This window comes from Podarcis gaigeae, assembly GCF_964106915.1.
Source record: "Podarcis gaigeae genome assembly, chromosome: 4".
Classification (NCBI taxonomy): domain Eukaryota; kingdom Metazoa; phylum Chordata; class Lepidosauria; order Squamata; family Lacertidae; genus Podarcis; species Podarcis gaigeae.
Genome location: NC_139677.1, coordinates 108,563,993 through 108,583,417, shown reverse-complemented (window position 1 = coordinate 108,583,417; position 19,425 = coordinate 108,563,993). Strand labels below are relative to the sequence as shown.

The window sequence follows — 19,425 nt, the reverse complement described above, 5'->3', positions numbered from 1 at the left end:
TGCATCACGTGCTAGCGGGACTCCTCTACAAGAAATGTGTGTGTTTCCTCGACGACATCCTGATCTTTTCGGAGACGGAAGAGGCCCACGAGAGGGACGTAAAGGAAGTCCTGCAAAGACTACGGGAGAACAGGCTCTACGCCAAGTTAGAGAAGTGCCAGTTTGATGTGACGGAGGTGGATTTCCTGGGCTACAAGCTGTCCGACAAGGGGCTGGCCATGGACAGCATCAAGGTCCGCGCGGTGTTGGACTGGAAGAGCCCACGCAATCGGAAGGAAGTCCAGAGATTCGTCGGCTTCGCCAACTTCTACCGCAAATTCATCAGAGGTTTTGCAAAGGAGACAGCAGCGATCACGGACACTCTGAGTTCCAAGAAGAAGAGGTTCGTGTGGACGGAACAGGCGGAGCGCTCTTTTCGGAAGCTTAAAAGCCTTTTCGCCTCCGAGGAGCAACTGCTGCACGTGAATCCAGGCAGGCCCATGCGAGTGGAGACCGACGCGTCAGACAGGGCGGTTGGAGCTGTACTCCTGCAAGAAGATCCACATGGAAACTGGAGACCCGGTGCCTTTTACTCCCGAAAGCTCAGCAAGGCGGAGCAAAACTACACCATATGGGACAGGGAGCTGTTAGCCATTCACGCAGCTTTCAAAGCGTGGCGACACTTCCTCATAGGAGCCAAGCACACAGTACAGGTCCGCACGGATCACAAGAACCTAGAGTATTGGCGCACGGCGAAGCTCCAAAGCCAGAGACACATGCGCTGGGCGGAATTCTTCGCGGATTTCGACTTTCGGATAGAGTACATCCCAGGAGATTCCAACGTTATAGCCGATGCGCTATCCAGGAAACCGCAATATCTCGATGAAGCGGCGCCAGTAGCAGCCAAGCACATTTTCGCACCGCAGGCGTGGTCGTGCGCTGCCATCGCAGTAGATCTGGACGCGGTGCGACGCGCGTTGCAAGTGGATCAGTTCGCACAGTCCAAAATGGAGGAGTTGCGCAGAGGTGTGCAGAGTGGAGAAGAGTTCCAACTGCGCGACGGACTGCTAACTCGCAAAGGTGCCCTCTACGTGCCAAGCGACGAGCTTCGCGCAAAGGTTCTGCAGCAGTTGCACGACGCCCCCAGTGCTGGCCACTTCGGTAAGGAGAAGACAATAGAACTGGTGGCAAGGGACTTTTGGTGGCCCCGGATGCGCGGAGAGGTAGCGGATTACGTCGCCAGGTGTGACACTTGTCAGAGGTTCAAGCCAGTACACCAGAAGCCAGCGGGGCTGTTGGAACCGCTGGAAACGCCACAGCAACCGTGGGAGAGGGTAGCCCTGGACTTCGTTACTGACCTGCCCAGCTCCAGAGGGAAGACAGCGGTACTGGTGGTTGTGGACCTGTTCACCAAGATGGCGCACTTCATTCCGTGCGCAAAGGTGGCGACGGCGGAACAGACTGCCAAACTCTTCATTGATCACGTGTTCAAGGTGCATGGGCTGCCGCAGTCCATCCTGTCCGACAGGGGGCGCCAGTTTGTTTCCAATTTTTGGCAGAAGCTTTTAGGTATCCTGAACGTCAAGATCAACCTTACGTCGGCGAGACACCCACAGACCAACGGCCAAGCTGAGAGGGTCAACGCGATCATGCAGCAGTACCTGAGATGTTACGCCAATCAGCGACCCGCAGCTTGGGTGGACTACCTGCCGATGGCAGAGTTTGCCTATAACAACACGAAGCACGCGTCCACGGGGGTGACGCCGTTCTTCGCGAACAACGGTCGTCATCCCAGAACCTTCCCGGGGTTCGGGGCACCGAGAGAGGGGGTGCCGCAAGAAGCCGACCAGTTTGCAGCGGAGCTGCAGGAGGTGCACGAAGAGTTGCGGAGACATTTGGAGCTGGCCAAGCAAGCATATAAGGTGCAGGCAGACAAAAACAGGAGAGCGGGGGAGGAGATCCAGGTGGGGGACTGGGTGTGGTTAGCGGCCCAAGCGATGCCAACCAAGTCGTTGGCCAAGAAGAAGCTAGGGCACAGGCAGTTAGGGCCGTACCAGGTGGAGGCTAAGATCAACCCTGTAGCCTTTCGACTAGCCCTCCCCGAAGGTTCCAGAGTGCATCCGGTATTTCACAGGTCGGTGCTCACCCCCTACAAGGCACCGCACAGGTTTCAGGAGTCTGAAACAGTCCCGCAATTACACACTAAGTCACAGGAGAGGGAGAGGGCGCCTAGGGCCGAACCACTCAACGAGGTCACAGAAATCCTGGACTCGAGATGGGGGGAAGAGGGGGTAGAATACTTTCTAGCCACAGAGGGCACTCCAGCCAGTGCCAACGGTTGGGTGCCGGGCTACGCTTTAGACGAACCTCTTCTAAAAGACGAGTTCCATGCCCTTTTCCCGCATAGACCCATGCCAGCCGAGTACTTTGATGACTGGCTCTTTACGCCCACACTCTCAGGCAGTACTTTCCGGGGTTTTTCTTCAGCCGAGGAGAGAACGCCAGAATCTAGCCCGCCCAGGGGATCGTGCTCAGGGGTGGACACAGAAACCTCCTATTGGTGGGACGAGCAACCAGAGGAGGACTGGCGCAGGAAATGGCTGACGGGACCTTGGCCGGCAGCACCAGACGAGGTACCAATGGAAGAGGGAGAAGAGAACACTTTGGGTCAAGAACCCGAATTCGAACACTCATACACCGAACTGCAAGCAGAGGATATGGAGGTACACAACCTGTATCCTGCATCCACCTCCGAAGAGCTGCAGCTCCTACAACCTGCACCCGATGGGCGGGAGGGGGGAAGGGGGGGCTTCGAGGGGGGGATGGATGTCAGGGTTTCAGGGACAGAGAGCGAGGGGGAGGGGTCCCAGGGTGACGAGGAAGAGGACGACGATGACCCGAGGTTGTCAGTGAGTCCGTCAAGTGAATCCGAGGATTCCCAAAAGGGAGCCCCCCTGGTCAGGCCAAGGGGCAGTAGAGAGGGAAGCAGTCAGAAGCAGGGGAACGAAGAGGGAATCCCCAGTGGGGGTTGGAGATCGGGACCGGCCTCTCCGTCGGAACGGAGTGAAGGGGGTGGAGTTACCAGTGTGTCAGAAGGAGCAGAACAGGGAGCAGAGAGGGGAAGGAGTTCGGAGCAGAACGTCCTGCAGGAAGGGGAGGAGTGTAGTACCGAGAGTAGCGTAACGGTCGAAAGGAAGGTCAGAAGCAACGTACGCGCGCCAAGTTCAAATGTGGAGGCGCGCGGAAATGAGGAGAGCCCTGAGGAGGAGCCTGGTCCCAAAGCACGAAGGAGGGGGGAGCAGGCGTCAGAAGACTCAGCCTCGGGGGAGTCCCGAAGGGAGGGAGCACAGGGGGGCAGGAAGACCCTGCGGAAAAGGAAGGAGAGGAAAAGGTGGAGCAGTACAAGCCTCTTAAGCTGGTGCAGGGGTGGGACTGACTCAGAGGGGACTTCAAACATCTAAGGGTAACAGATGCTGAGCCACGGAGCTTGGATGTAACGACAACAATGTTCTTCAATAAAACCTTTTGTATATAACTTGGACTGGATTTTGGTCTCTTGTGAGCTGGGACCTCGGGTGGCTCTGACAACAATGAATTTATAACATAACCTTACACTGTGCATTTGTCACTACATTTGGCCTGAGCAAAAACTCAAGGAGGAGTTTATTTGTGTGGCAATGCCTCTGCATTCTTAGTAATGGTATATAATTATGATGTGGATGCTTGGAACTTTTGGACATATGGTAACAATGAAAAAGTAGTAAGAATAGACCATTTGGATCCCTTCCAATCGGGATTCAGGCCTCACCATGGGACTGAAACTGCCTTGGTCGCGCTGGTTGATGATCTCCGGCAGGCTAGGGACAAAGGTGAGAGCTGTTTCCTAGTTCTGCTGGATCTCTCAGCGGCCTTTGACACCATCGACCATAACATCCTTCTGGACCGTCTAGAGGGGCTGGGAGCTGGGGGCACTATCCTACAGTGGTTCCGCTCCTTCCTCCTGGGCCGTGTCCAGAAAGTGGTGGTGGGGGGTGAGTGTTCAGACCCCTGGGCTCTCACTTGTGGAGTGCCTCAGGGTTCTGTCCTCTCCCCCATGCTTTTTAATATCTATATGAAGCCGCTGGGAGAGTATGCAGATGACACCCAGCTCTACCTCTCTTTTAAATCAGAACCAGTGAAGGCGGTGAAGGTCCTGTATGAGTGCCTGGAGGCGGTTGGAGGTTGGATGGCGGCTAACAGATTGAGGTTGAATCCTGACAAGACAGAAGTACTGTTTTTGGGGGACAGGAGGCGGGCTGGTGTGGAGGATTCCCTGGTCCTGAATGGGGTAACTGTGCCCCTGAAGGACCAGGTGCGCAGCCTGGGAGTCATTTTGGACTCACAGCTGTCCATGGAGGCGCAGGTTAACTCTGTGTCCAGGGCAGCTGTCTACCAGCTCCACCTGGTACGCAGGCTAAGACCCTACCTCCCCGCGGACTGTCTCGCCAGAGTGGTGCATGCTCTAGTTATCTCACGCTTGGACTACTGCAACGCGCTCTACGTGGGGCTACCTTTGAAGGTGACCCGGAAACTGCAATTAATCCAGAATGCGGCAGCTAGACTGGTGACTGGGAGTGGCCGCCGGGACCACATAACACCGGTTCTGAGAGATCTGCATTGGCTCCCAGTACGTTTCCGAGCATGATTCAAAGTGTTGGTGCTGACCTTTAAAGCCCTAAACGGCCTCGGTCCTGTATACCTGAAGGAGCATCTCCACCCCCATCGTTCAGCCCAGACACTGAGATCCAGCGCCGAGGGCCTTCTGGCGGTTCCCTCATTGCAAGAAGTGAGGCTACAGGGAACCAGACAGAGGGCCTTCTCGGTAGTGGCGCCCGCCCTGTGGAACGCCCTCCCATCAGATGTCAAAGAGATAAAGAATTACCTGGCATTCAGAAGACATCTTAAGGCAGCCCTGTTCAGGGAAGTTTTTAATATGTAATGCTGTACTGTTTTTAACACTGATTGGGAGCCGCCCAGAGTGGCTGGGGAAACTCAGCCAGATGGGCGGGGTATAAATAATAAATTATTATTATTATTGTCAGGACTGCCTCTAGGTCCCAGCTCACAGAGGACCAACGCCCGGTTGATGTAATGTACAAAAGTCTTTATTGAAGTTTAGTTTCCATTTCAAACCCCAGAGCGCGCAGCCCTACGTCTAGACTCTAGATCGGCGAAGTCCCCTCTGAGTCACTATCCCTTCCGCACCAGTTCAAGATCCTAGCCCGGCTCCACCTCCTGCGCTGTTCCTTCCTCCTCTGGCTCCTTCTGCCCCCTGGGGTTTCCTCCTTCCTGGACTCTTCTGATGCTGACCCCCCTGAGTCTTGCCCTTCCTTCCGGCGGGCTTTAGGACCTGGCTCCCTATCCGGGCTCCCTGCTGTGCCGCTCGCCTGTACATTTGAACTTGGCGCGCGCGCCCAGCCGGTAACCTTCCTCCTGACAGTTTCCCCGCTCTCCGATGTGGGCGTGGTCAAACCTGACTCATCTCCTCTCGCTGGTGGTGAGAACACTGGTCCCGATTCCTGGGACTCCCCCTCCCTACTGCGCTCTGGTGGGGAAGCTGGTCCTGATTTCCAACTGCTGCTCTGGGAGTCCCCGCTGGCCCCTTCCTTCTGGGGTTTCCCCCTTGGCACCCCCCTTGCCCTGGCCATCGGCGCTCCCTTCTGTGAATCTTCCGATTCGCTGGAGAGGCTCATGGAATCCCTCTGATCACTGTCACCGCCTACACTCCCCTCGGATTCCTCCCCCTCGCTCTCCATTTCCTCCCTCTCCTGTGCCACTGCTCCTGAGCCCCTGACAGGTGTCATCTGCAAATTTGATCAGGATGCCCTTGAGTCCATCATCCAAGGCGTTGATAAAGATAAAACAAAAAAAATTCCTTCCAGTAGCACCTTAAAGACCAACTAAGTTAGTTCTTGGTATGAGCTTTCGTGTGCATGCACACTTCTTCAGATAGTGCATGCACACGAAAGCTCATACCAAGAACTAACTTAGTTGGTCTTTAAGGTGCTACTGGAAGGAATTTTTTTTTGTTTTGACTATGGCAGACCAACACGGCTACCTATCTGTAGTTGATAATGATGTAGAATAAGACCGGGTCCAAGACAGAACCCTGTGGCACCCCACTAGTCACTCTTCTCCAGGATGAAGAGGTACCATTGATGAGCACCCTTTGGGTTCGGTCAGTCAGCCAGTTACAAATCCACTGAGTGGTAGCATAATCAAGACCGCATTTTACCAGCTTCTTTACAAGAATATCATGGGGCACATTGTCAAATGCCTTGCTGAAATCAAGATAGGCTACATCCACTGCGTTCCCGTCATCCTCCAGGCTTGTAATTCTGTCAAAAAACGAGATCAGGTTAGTCTGACATGACCTATTTTTCAGAAATCCATGCTGACTATTGGTGATCACAGCATTCCTTTCTAGGTGCTCACAGACTGTTTGCTTAATGATCTGCTCCAGAATCTTCCCTGGTATTGATGTCAGACTGACTGGGCGGTAATTATTTGGGTCCTCTCTTTTCCCCTTTTTGAAAATAGGGACAACATTTGCCCTCCTCCAGTCTGCCGGGACTTCGCCTGTTCTCCAGGAATTCTCAAAGATGACTGCCAGTGGTTCTGAGATCACATCTGCCAGTTCTTTTAATACTCTTGGATGCAGTTCATCTGGCCCTGGAGACTTGAATACATCTAAACTAGCCAAGTATTCTTGTACTATCTCCTTAGTTATTCTGGGCTGTGTTTCCTCTGCTGAATCATTTGCTCCAAATTCTTCAGGTCGGGCATTGTTTTCTTTATCGGAGAAGACTGAGGCAAAGAAGGCATTGAGGAGTTCAGCCCTTTCTGTGTCCCCTGTTTGCATTTCACCATCTTCTCCTCTGAGTGACCCCACTGTTTCTTTGTTCTTCCTTTTGCTACGAACATACCCATAGAAGCCTTTTTTGTTGCTTTTACCCTCTCTAGCAAGCCTGAGTTCATTCTGTGCTTTAGCTTTTCTGACTTTGTGTCTACACGTGCTGGCTATTTGTTTGAATTCCTCTTTGGTGGTTTCCCCCCTTTTCCATTTTTTGTACACATCCTTTTTTAATCTTAACTCAGTTAAAAGTTCTTTAGATAGCCACCCTGGCTTCTTTAGGCACCTTCCATGTTTCCGTCTCATTGGTATTGCCTGAAGTTGTGCTTTTACTATCTCCCTCTTAACAAACTCCCAGCCATCATGAACTCCCTTTCCTTTTAGTATTGCTGTCCATGGGATCTCACCCAGCACTTCCCTAAGTTTTATGAAGTCAAGAAATTGAGTCCTAGTATGCTTGGCTGCTCCTTTACGCTGTATAGTAAACTTCAGAAGAGCATGATCACTCGCGCCTAATGATCCTACCACTTCTACCCCACTAACCAGGTCATCAACATTGGTTAGGACCAGATCTAAAACGGCTGTTCCTCTTGTTGCTTCTCCCACTTTCTGGACAATGAAGTTGTTTGCAAGGCCAGCGAGGAATCAGTTTGACCTTATGCTCTTGGCTGAGTTTGACATCCAACAAATATCCAGGTAATTGAAGTCCCCCATTACTACTATCTCCCTTCCTTTTGCATGCTTGGCCATCTGTTCCAGGAAGGCATCATCTATGTCCTCCGTTTGGCTTGGGGATCTATAGTAAACTCCCACAATGAGGTCCCTGTTATTCTTCTCTCCCTTAATTTTGATCCAAATGCTCTCACTTTGGCTTTGAGGTTCTAAATCTTGGATCTCTTCACAGGTATACACATCCCTGACATATAACACCACTCCTCCTCTGTCAGGACTGCCGCTAGGTCCCAGCTCACAGAGGACCAACGCCCAGTGGATGTTATATACAAAAGTCTTTATTAAAGTTTAGTTTCCATTTCCAAGCTCTGGGCGCGCAGACCCACGTCTTGACGCTAGACCGGCTAAGTCCCCTCTGACTCACTGCTCCACCCACACCAGTTTAAGATTCTAGCCCGGCTCCACCTCTTGCGCTGTTTTTTCCTTCGCTGGGTCCTTCTGCCCTCTGGGGTTCCCTCCTTCCTGGACTCCTCTGACGCTGAGCCTCCTGAGTCTCCCTTCTGTGAATCTTCCGATTCGCTGGAGAGGCTCATGGAATCCCTCTGATCACTGTCACCGCCTACGCTCCCCTCGGATTCCTCCCCCTCGCTCTCCATTTCCTCCCTCTCCTGTGTCTCTGCTCCTGAACCCCTGACAATTATTATTATTATTATTATTATTATTATCATCATCATCATCATCATCATCATCATCATCATCATCATGTACTTTATTGGGCCAGCATATTAAAAACAATCATTGCAAATTGTTCTTCATTGTTGACAGGTTTAAAGAGACACATAAAGTACAAATATTTGCTGCATAAGATCACATTTTAAAAAATAAAATAAAATAAAATACACTGACATTCTACTCACTCATTACCACAAAGTCTATATACTTAGCAATGTGGGCATTGGATAACATTATGTCCCTGGTCCAGAGAAAGTTAGTCATGCCTAAGTCCTGCTGAAACCTATAAAAAATGTTAATGGCAACCCTATGGAATCTTGTTTATATAAAGCATGTTTAGGAGTAGTACTCCAAGCCTTAAACCTTTTAAGTTCACTTTACCATATACTGAAATTCATACACTTATTGAGGCTCTTATCACACTCGTTATGATTCCCATGTTACCCTTCCATACTCTGATCTTTTAAGAGGTGGGTGAGAATGCAGCCCACTCTAATTTCTTATGAATCGTTAGATATCAGGGGCATTAATTGGGTATGTACTAGATCCAGGATGTGAGAGTAAGCAATGCGAGTAGGTGAAGGTAACACTGAAACTTGCTTTAGGTGTCTGCAAATACTGCAGTTGTTGTTGTTTAGTCATTTAGTCGTGTCCGACTCTTCGTAACCCCGTGGACCAGAGCACGCCAGGCCCTCCTGTCTTTGTCCACGGAGTTTTCTTGGCAGGGATACTGGAGTGGCTTGCCGGTTCCTGCTCCAAAATACTGCAGTACCTTTATGCTTTTCATCACTCCCGCTATTTTTCTCCGGCGGGAGTCTGGGCTGCACTCTCTTTCCCTCTGTGTTCCCTCAAGCACAGAAACAGCACTCGGAAGAACACAGGCAGTGCAACTTGGGCGTGTGCCTCCCGTACAGAATGGGAGATGGACTTCCGCCCACCCCGGACAAGGCGGCCATCGCCACCTGTCCCCAAACCCTGCAGGCAGGCTGGCTTGGGGGGAAGGGGCATATGAGCTGTGCCTGCCATACGTCCTCTTTTTCATGGGTATGTAAAATGAGAGTCATCATAGCGATCCATAGTTAAAAGTAGCAGTCGGCAAATGTGTCCTCTTTCTTGCTCTTCAAAATATGGCAACCCTACCTGTACCCCGACTTGTGAGGGAAAAGTCTAAAGCGAGGAGGCAAGGGGAAAGGGACGGTTCCAGAAGGAGGAGGAGAGGTGCCTGATGTGAACTGAGGTCCAAGACGAGGACATCAGGACACCCATGAGTTGCAAACAGGCCCCGAAGCACCAGGATGACAGCTTGGGTAGTGGTGGAGGGCATCGGGGCCACCTCTAGCCATTTGGAATAGGTGTCCACCACTATCATAAAGGTTCGGCCGTGAACCCTCGACCAGGGTGCCTTGGGCATCTCCCAGGTGTTGCCTTTAGCTGGACAGAAAGATTTCTCACTCATCACTCCTTTGCGGAGAAATTGGCTTTTGGTCCACGGGACCAAGACATCTGGAGGCTGTGAGCAAATCCATCTCTCTGAGCCTCAGCTTTCCTAAGGTCACAGACTGTGCTACATAAATGTTTGCCTCATGGGAGTGTTCACCACAAAGACACTGGGTAAAATTGCAAAACATTTATTGGAGTGTGTCATACAAAAGGTTTCTACTCAAAAAAGGTATATCACAAATCATTGAAAAAGACTGAATTCACCATGTATTCCAATAATAAGGGGGGGGATTGAAATGCAAAAGTTTAGACCACAGTTTCCTCCCAAAGGTGGGTAATGCCAACACCGTCTGCCACATTCGCTTTGAGCCTTTCCTGCTGCCCTGCAGAACAGCTGCAACCCCTGCCCTTGGCACATAGGCTGCGAAGACAGAACCAAGAAAGCCTCCCTCTCTTGCGCCTCCCCAGGCCACAGAAACAGACTGCTCACTCAGGAGGGACAAAACAGGCCATTTGTCCTCTTCCCTGCGAACTCCTGGACCTGCAGGTAACACAGCCCAGCAGCCCGGTGGCAGTCCAAGGGAGGAAGCAAACTGTAAAAAGAGGGTGGCAGTTCTGGCTGAATCAGGTTCTCTCTTTAAAAAGTGTACTAAGGAACCAACACCATTAAAAAAGAAAGAAAGGGGGGCCACTAGGTGGCGCATCGGAAGATGGCTGACAATAACATCTCTCCGATCCACACAAGATAATTTGGAGGCTATGATGGGGTAATTAGCCTCCTTAACCCCCCCCCCCAGGATTGTGGGGGGGGACGGCCCTTGCCTGCTGTGCCCTATACCACCCCCGAATTTGTGGGGGTGGGGACACTAGGCACAAAGCCCTCCTGTGGGATTCTGGCACTCCTCGATGCTGTCTCTGATCCGCGCCACTAGTTGCAAGAATCTTCAAAAGAAACAATTTGGACGAGATAAATTGCACATACTTCAAGGAAAAAGGGGGAGTAAAGACTGCTGACAGAAGAGATCTCTGATAACAAGACAAGAATAAAATATGAGAAGATACGTCAAGATTCGGTACGGCAAATGACTGAGGGGAGAGGGGGGGAAAAAACCTTCCTTTCCTTTTTTTATGTGATTAAACAAGAATCCCCTCCCCTAATGAGTCAGAAATGTCGCTTTAAGGACTTAAGCTGTGGATTTAAGGCTGTGTGGAGATAAACCTTTGAACCAAAGCAATGTTTCAAGACGAAGCTGGAAAGTTAAGAGTTTTGGAATGACACAATTAAAAATGCCGTCGCCATTTTGGGAGGCATTGTTGGAGCTCTGAGTCTGGGAGGAGAAAGAGAGAAATAGAGCTGTTTACATATCGTGGATTAACTCCTCAGTGGGACTTAAGAGTGACAAATGCCTAATTTATGATGGAAAGAGAGATGTTATCTACGAAGAAGATATATGGAAACCATCTGGACTTAGATTGGAAGAACGGGAAATTCACACAGGATTATTATATTTGCTTATCGGCTTAAGGAGACTAACAGAAGAGATCATAAAAGAAAAAGAGAAATTATATGAACAAGATATGATGTGGAAACACCAAGATGAGACTGGATAGAATTATGAACTTTGTCTGGACTGATTGGGACTGATTTGGACATTAACGCAGTAATAAGAAGATGATTTGAATCCCCCTTTGGATCTTGAAGTATGGGTTCCCCCAACAAAATTTTAAAAATTTGGCTTTGTAATTTGCAATTTATGTGATGTGATTTAATTTGATGTGATTGGCCAGTTAATAAAAATTATTTTTAAAAAAATTTAAAAAGAAAGAAAAATGAAAGGAGGAATAATTTGCAATATATAAAAATAGTTTCAGTCCTGGCCTCCAAAGGGGTGAAGCAAACCCCAGCAAGGCACGTGAGTATGAGCAGAAGGTGCGCTCCTTGCTGAAGCTCAGCAGCAAGTCTGGGTCTCATCAGGGCCTGGTGGGTGACTGGGAGCCAAGGACCCTTCCAGGCCAGAGCACAAGAATAGCCCTGCAGGATCAGACCAGTCACCTCCTTGCAAACTTGGGCCAAACAAATTCGGATGAAAACTCAATTATTATTTTTTAAATAACTTTTATTAATTTTCCATTTAAACATATATAATCACATCATTATTATCCACTTTACTTCTTTGGCTCTTTAGAGCCTGTCAGCTTCCTTCCCTCCCACCTCTTGGCTTTCAAAACTAACCTTATATCACAGCATTTTATATATTTTCCAATTCTAATATAGCTCATTACAGTCATACCTCGGGTCGAAGTCGCTTCGGGTCGAGCGTTTTCGGGTTGTGCTTCGTGGCAACCCAGAAGTAATGGAGCGCGTTACTTCCAGGTTTTGCTGCTTGCGCATGCGCAGACGCTCAAAATGACATCACGCGCTTGTGCGGAAGCGAAGAATCGTGACCCGCGCACGTGCAGGTTGCGTTCACTGCAGGATGCGAATGGGGCTCCAGAACGGATTCCGTTCGCATCCAGAGGTACCACTGTACTAAATACATCAAAATTTAAATATATATAGAAAGGTAAAAAAAAATCTTTTTACAAGTCTTCAGATAACCCTACTAGTGTTGTTAATTGCTTACAGTGATCTTTCAAATATTGTATAAATTTACTCCAGTATTTTTGGATGTACTTGATCGTGTTGGTTTCAGATTTATCCCATCAGCTTCGCCAGTTCCACAAAGTCCATCATTTTCATCCACCATTCTTCTTTCACTGGTACTTCTTGTTATTTCCATTTTTGGGCTAAAAGGATACTTGCCGCTGTTGTTCCATATATGAACAGTCTTTTATCTTTTTTCGTATCTCTTCACCTACTATACCCAGTAAAAAGACTTCTGGTTTTTTAACAAAAGTGTTTTTAAACATTTTCTTTAACTCGTTATATATCATTTCCCAAAAAGCCTTCACCTCTTTTCAAAGGTATATTTTACCTTCCTCTTCTTTGTATTTCCAACACTTGTTAGATCTTGTCTTATACATTTTACCAAGTTTTGATGGTGTTAAATACCATCTATACATCATTTTCATCACTTTTTTTTAAAGTGCACTACATGCAGTAAAGTTCATACCTTTATTCCACAGCCTTTCCCAAGATTCTAACTGAATATTATATCCAATATCAAATGAAAGCTCAATTTGCAGGTCACTGACCTGTTCTACCTCCATGGTCCGTTTTGGAAAGGATTTCCCATTTTTCTTTGTTTGTTCTTCCTGGTTCCTCTGTCACTCCTGCTCTGCTGACCCACCTGCTATTCCCCCCCCACCCGCCCACTTTCTCTGGGTTGCAAAGATCTCTCCTTTTCCTCCCCACATAATCCATTTTCTTGGCTTTTTCAGGCCTCCCAAGAGGGGCAGGCACAGTTGCTCCCTCCTTGACCTCTGCCTGTTCAGACAGGGAGGAATGGGGAGCTTTACCCCAGATGGGGAGGAAGGGGAAGGTTGTAAACACTGCCCAACAGGCAGAGGACTGGATTGGATTGGAATGGATTGATTGTATTTCTATACCACTTTCCATTCAAAGAAATCCCAAAGTGGCTTACAAACAATAGAACATCACATCACAAATGCAGCATAAGTCATATGAAATAATTAACAAGTCATCAATAAAATAAGCTGGATCCTCTGCAGCACCATGGCCTTGCCTACCCCAATCCACCTTATTTTAGTATCTACGCCAATTGACGGGCTCAAAGGAGGGCCTGTACGAGTGGTTTGATGCAGGAATACCAAGGAAAGATGTCAAAAGTGCCGGAATGACCAGTTCTAGTGCTTTATTCCAGAAAGGTGTAAATTTGTGACAGACCTGCACAGCCCCACTGCCGTTACAGACACGAGTAAGCCACCAGAGCAGTGTGAGGTCATCATGACTTTTCTACAATGTGCTAATATATTAAGTAATACTTTTGCACAAAGTAGCGTATGTCACTTTGGCGAGAACCTCCCTTAACTCCACCTGGCCAATGAGGGCATAGGTAGCAAATACTCAAGTCTTACAGATAGGTTCCTTTTCTGGGCCAAGAGCCCAGCACCCTAGCCCACACATAAGCATAGCGTCAAAGCAAGCCAATTTGCATATACCAGAGCAAATACATAAACATAGGTGAATTCATTACTTAAACAACTACCAATTCGTTTGGGGTTATCTTGACTACCACTATGGCATTTGCAGGCCTTCCAGAACAGTCTCACCTTTGGTTCAACACCGGTTCCCATCCAATTCTACAATTCTGTGATTCTATGATTCTCCTCGCTATGAGTTCTTTGATGGGAAGTGAGATGGGAGTTCCGACTGAAGCTCTTTCCACATTCTGAGCACTGATATGGTTTCTCTCCTGTGTGAACTCTTTGATGGGCCGTAAGATTGGCCCTCTTACTGAAGCTCTTGCCACATTCTGAGCAGTGATATGGTTTCTCCCCTGTATGAATTCTTTGATGAGCCATGAGATTGGCCCTCTGGTTGAAGCTCTTTCCACATTCCAAGCACAGATAGGGTTTCTCCCCTGTATGAATTATTTGATGGGAATTGAGACTTTCCTTCTGGGTGAAGCTTCTTCCACATTCAAAGCACTGATATGGTTTCTCCCCTGTATGAATTCTTTGATGGGAAGTGAGATTTTCCTTTCGTCTAAAAATCTTTCCACACTCTTCACACCGAAATGGTTTCTCCCCACAATGAATACTCTGATGTTGATGAAAGGTTTTGCTTGTATTAAAGCTCTTTCCACATTCCAAGCACTGATACGGTTTATCCCCTGTATGAATGATTTGATGGGAAATGAAACTTTCCTTCCAGGTGAAGCTCTTTCCACATTCTAAGCACTGATATGGTTCCTCCCCACTGTGAATTCTCCGATGGGAAGTGAGGTGAGTGTTCTGACTGAAGCTCTTTCCACATTCCAAGCACGTGTAGGGTTTCTCCCCACGGTGAATATTTTGATGTCTATGGAAGCTTGTGCTTGTATTAAAGCTCTTCCCACATTCCAGACAATGATATGGTTTCTCCCCAGTATGAATTCTTTGATGGGAAGTGAGATTTTCCTTCTGACTGAAGCTCTTTCCACATTCCGAGCACTGATAAGGTTTCTCCCCACTATGAATTCTTTGATGGGAAGTGAGATGGGAGTTTCGAATGAAGCTCTTTCCACATTCCAAGCACTGGAAAGGTTTCTTCCCAATAGGATTTCCATGACTGGAAATGGAATGGGAGCTCTGACTGAAACTCTCTCCACCCACTGAATATTTTGATTGTCTCTCCACTGTGTGTATTTTGCTGTGGTCTCCCTTGTTCTTAATTTCCAAATCATCACCACCTGCAACAAACAGCGAAATAGATTAAAGCCTTGGGAAGAAATGGCGCCTCAAAGTATTGAACAATGCTAATTAATGCTATTTATGAGAACCTGAGATTTGAAAAACCTAGCTCTTTCCTGGGATGGGTTTTATTTGGCCCATTAATGGAATCTGTTCCATCTCCAAAGGCTGCTGTCTCTTTGTTCAACCAAAAATAGGCAGAAGCTACTCTGTAGTCTACATTTATCAGTTCAGACCAGGCTGATCATGGGTTAAAAAGGAATAACCGGAGGAAGAATATTCACAGACCAAACAGTAGACAGCCCTTCATTCAAGGCTGTGGAAGGGTTAGAATTCCAGATGCTGTAGGTGGTGCAGTTGAGCTCCTTTAAGATACTGGAGGTTCCTCACTTAGGGATATGTATTGAATTTCAAAACACATGTGATCCAACAGGGAGCCTTACCGAGAGAGTCCATCATCCCACAAACAGCTACTTATTCAAAGCACAAAGGACCCTAAAAGACAAGAAAAATGTCATTCTCTTAGCATAAACATTATCTCCAACACATTGTTCTGTTGTTTGCTATGTTGTTTTAATAGGATTCTTTTGCTGCATGTTTTAATTGTGCATGCTTTTTTTAACATCTTTGTTAAAATGGCTGAAACTCCACATGGTGTTATTCTAATCATTCTGTCTGAGCAAGCCATGTGATGTTCTGGGGATTGAAGTACCCTTCCGATGCCCTTAGCCAATGTCAAGGGGCACATGGGGGCACAGGGAGGTAGAGGATATTGGGAGAAGCCCCATTGTGCAAGTGATGGAGCTGGTTATGTGAATCCTGACCACTGATTTTTCTTTTTTATGGTTTGTCAATTGCTTAGAAGATTCATTCAGGCCCGGGGGAACCCTGGCTGCCCCACTGCTCAGCCTATGTCCCCTCATTGCTCCTTCACCCTACCTGGTCTGGTTCCACAGCCACTTCTTCCCATCTACCACCATGAAAAGATGAATGGGGAGGGGACTGGGGGCTGTGCAACAACCCTTTGATAGCACATTTAATTCTTGTTTTAAAAGAGCTGCTGGGGTTGTCCATTCATTTCCAGACCCAATTCAAAGTGCTCACGTGAGCTGTTCACTTAAACAGAACCATCTCCTTCTCTACACTCTTGGGTGCTCAGGTTGGCAAAGGGGGCTCTCTTGGGAGTTTCACCACCCTCTGCATTTTAGGTGAAGTGGTAGCCCAAAACAGCACATCCTTGTGGCAGTTCCTCGACACTCGTAGCCAAGTAAGATTGTCCTCCATAAGTGAGTCCATAAGTGACTGTGGAAGCCAATTCTGGATCCACACGTCCTTCCACAATGGGGACATAGGTTTCTGGGTCCTCAAAGTGAACCATTCATAGTGGGATCAGGTGTTAAACAGGATTGTGTTATCACCTGAACTCTATTCAGTACTTTCATTGCCATGATACTAGCACCTGGTACCTTCCCCTCTTCACTATGGCCTCTGACACTTGTGCTTTCAGGACCCACCCTATTGCTCTGACTGTCGTTTGTTTTCACTCTTGTTAATACGAAGGTTTAAAATGGTTGTAACCTGCCCTGGGCAATAAATGTAGTAGCAGTGATAGCAATACTCACAATAGCAACCAGAACAATAATAATAATAATATAAAGCCTCAAGTGTGTGGGGGGGGGGGGAATAAAGCCTCAAGATACATATACAGTAGACAGCTTTGTGGGCAGCATGGAAGATATTTGAATGAGATGGGAAACTGACATTGAAACCTCAATAAGTGAAAAAACATGGGAATCTATTTGGCGTAATCCATCTCTAAAAACAATTTCAGCTCACCTCCAGGAAATTTCCCTTAAAATTATCTTTTGGTGACTTTGCACTCCCCCCCCCCCCAACGCCTTGCAAAGATCAATCCGTCCAACTCACTATTATGCTGGAAAAGTTGTGGAGAATGAGGTTCCTACTTCCACGGTTGGTGGGAGTGTACTGTGGTCCATGCCTTTTGGCAAAAAGTTTTGGCACTTGCTTTATTATCACTAGATTTGACCCCAAACTCCAACCTTAAATCTAAAAAATTAATTTCCTTCCTGTTCACAGCAGCTAAACGAGTAATTTCCCAAGGACGGAAGGAAACCTCTAATATACCAATAGAGGCTTGGGTTAATAATATCTGGAGTGCTTCTCTATCAGAACGCTCCACATACCATTGGCGACTAATCAAGGGCATCTCCCCCCCCCCACAAAAAAAGACACATATAGAGCCTCAAGAAGACAGGCATAAGCCTGTTGGAATTTGCAGTTTTTCTCCCTTTTCAGGTTTTGATTTTTAAAGCCATCTGGGCTGGTGACCACCACTGCTTCCTGCAGGAGGGAGTTGCATAGTTTAACTCAGCACCACTTGCAGAAGCCCTTTCTTTTTTCTGCCCTCCATCTTCCAACAGTCTTTCCATATTTGTTGCAGAGGTCAAGTTTTCGCTTCTATTTTTTGCATGGAACAGTCTCCCTAGGGAGGTTGTGGACTCTCCTTCCTTGGAGCTTATAAGCAGAGGTTGGAGGGTCATTTGCCATGGGTGCTTTAGTTGAGGTTCTGGCATTGCAAGGGGACTAGATGACCCACGGAATCCCTTCCAACCCTACAATTCTGTGGTTCTCTCATTTTATGCCCAAAAGTTTCTGTCCCGCTATAATCTCAATTTCGCTTACAGTGGTACGGTACCTCGGGTTACAGACGCTTCAGGTTACAGACTCCGCTAACCCAGAAATAGTACCTCAGGTTAAGAACTTTGCTTCAGGATGAGAACAGAAATTGTGCAGCAGCGGCGCAGCGGCAGGCCCCATTAGCTAAAGTGGTGCTTCAGGTTAAGAACAGTTTCAGGCTAAGAACGGACCTCCGGAACGAATTAAATACTTAACCCGAGGTACCACTGTATTTGCATGCTGTCGTTCCCCTGACCCAAAGACCCTCGCTGAAGCGGAAAGCAGCGTATTGATCCAAAGGCAGACTTAGAGTTGCAAAGCTCCTGTCAAGTCGCTCGCTCCCTGCCTTCGCAGAGGAGAAGCGGGCAGCAACCTCTGCTCCTGGCTGGCCTTGCTTTGAGGGGGCTGGACCCCTGGAGTCCCTTCCGGACTCTGTGCACCGCGCCCAGCCCCCTGCATGAGCTGAGCTGGCCCCGTGCATCCTCCCTAGCGACCCTGCCCACCCCCGAAACCCCAGTGCACCCTATGGGGGGGGGGGGGAGACAGCTAAGACTCACCAGATCCCAGACGGCGGCGCCGAGGCAGCATTTGCAGAGCGCGGAGACAAAGGCGACGCCCCTTGCAGGAAGAGCCCGGCCGGGAGGGGCTTTTGCTCGGGAGGACCAGCTGTCTTTCCTGTCATCTCTAGGAACCCAGCTCAGTACATTTTAACCCGTGGCAAGCCGAGCGCACTGAGCTCCCCCATCTCTTCCTCTCCGCAGTTCTTTCTCGAGACAGACAGAGAGAGAGAGAGAGAGCGCAACACACCAGGAGGAACGAACCACGCGCATTGCACACACTCCAGAGCCTCTTGGTTGGCCGGAAGCAGGAGGAACAGCTTGCAGTTAAAAACGCTCTGCAAGAAGCAGGAAACCTCATCCCAGAATCTTAGAATGAGAGAGTTGAAAGGGACGCTGAGTCTCATCTAACCCTACCGCCTGAAAGTGTGTGGTGGCCCAAAGGGCCACAAGAAATCTTCTTCTTCTTTGGCGATCACTCGGAGCCGAGTAAGAGTGTCTTCCATAAAGCTAGAACATAAGTTGATACATGTTGCAAATGGCTACACGTAACACAGGTTCCCAACATGAATACTAACCCAATGTACTGTAACTGATCACGGTGAGAATCAAAGCTTAGTCAGCAATGCTCGTTGTGCATGTGTATTAAACATGAAATGAGGTAATTATGTATATGATTGGTGGAAATTTAAATGCTTTGTTTGAAACTTACAAACACCCCTGCCCTGACCCTTGGGCGGAGTTGCAGTTTTGCGAAAAGATTCGACTGTAACCCATTGCTTTGCAATAAACAACGATGGACTCCTAACTCCTCTTGTCTCTGAGTTTTATTGGTGTAACTCAAAAGATAAGCCATTTTTGGCTTACAACAAAAGGAAGGAATCTCAGCTAAAGCATCAATGACAGATGGCCATCCAACATCTGCTTAAAAACCTCCAAGGAAGGAGAGTCCGCCATCTCCCAAGGGATTCTGCTGCTCTTCCTGTCAGAATGTTCTTCCTGCTCTTTAGGCAGCAGAAACTGCTTTCTGGTCCTCTGGGTCCCTTATTCTGGGTCCTCCCCTCTAGAGCAGGAGAAAACAAGCTGGCTCCCTCTTCCATG

At 48.2% G+C, this 19,425-nt stretch overlaps 1 protein-coding gene across 1 annotated transcript; it reads right to left on the bottom strand.

The window, feature by feature from the left end:
- Nucleotides 1-11,811: 11,811 nt before the first annotated feature.
- On the bottom strand, nucleotides 11,812-18,446 carry LOC310844052 (uncharacterized protein). Its single transcript, XM_083737660.1, has 3 exons — nucleotides 18,325-18,446; nucleotides 15,514-15,565; nucleotides 11,812-15,069 (listed from the first exon to the last, which is right to left on the bottom strand). Exons 2-3 carry the CDS (start codon nucleotides 15,527-15,529, stop codon nucleotides 13,979-13,981), a joined length of 1,107 nt encoding a protein of 368 aa, XP_083593786.1. The 5' UTR covers nucleotides 15,530-15,565; nucleotides 18,325-18,446; the 3' UTR covers nucleotides 11,812-13,978.
- Between the last annotated feature and the right edge of the window lie 979 nt (nucleotides 18,447-19,425).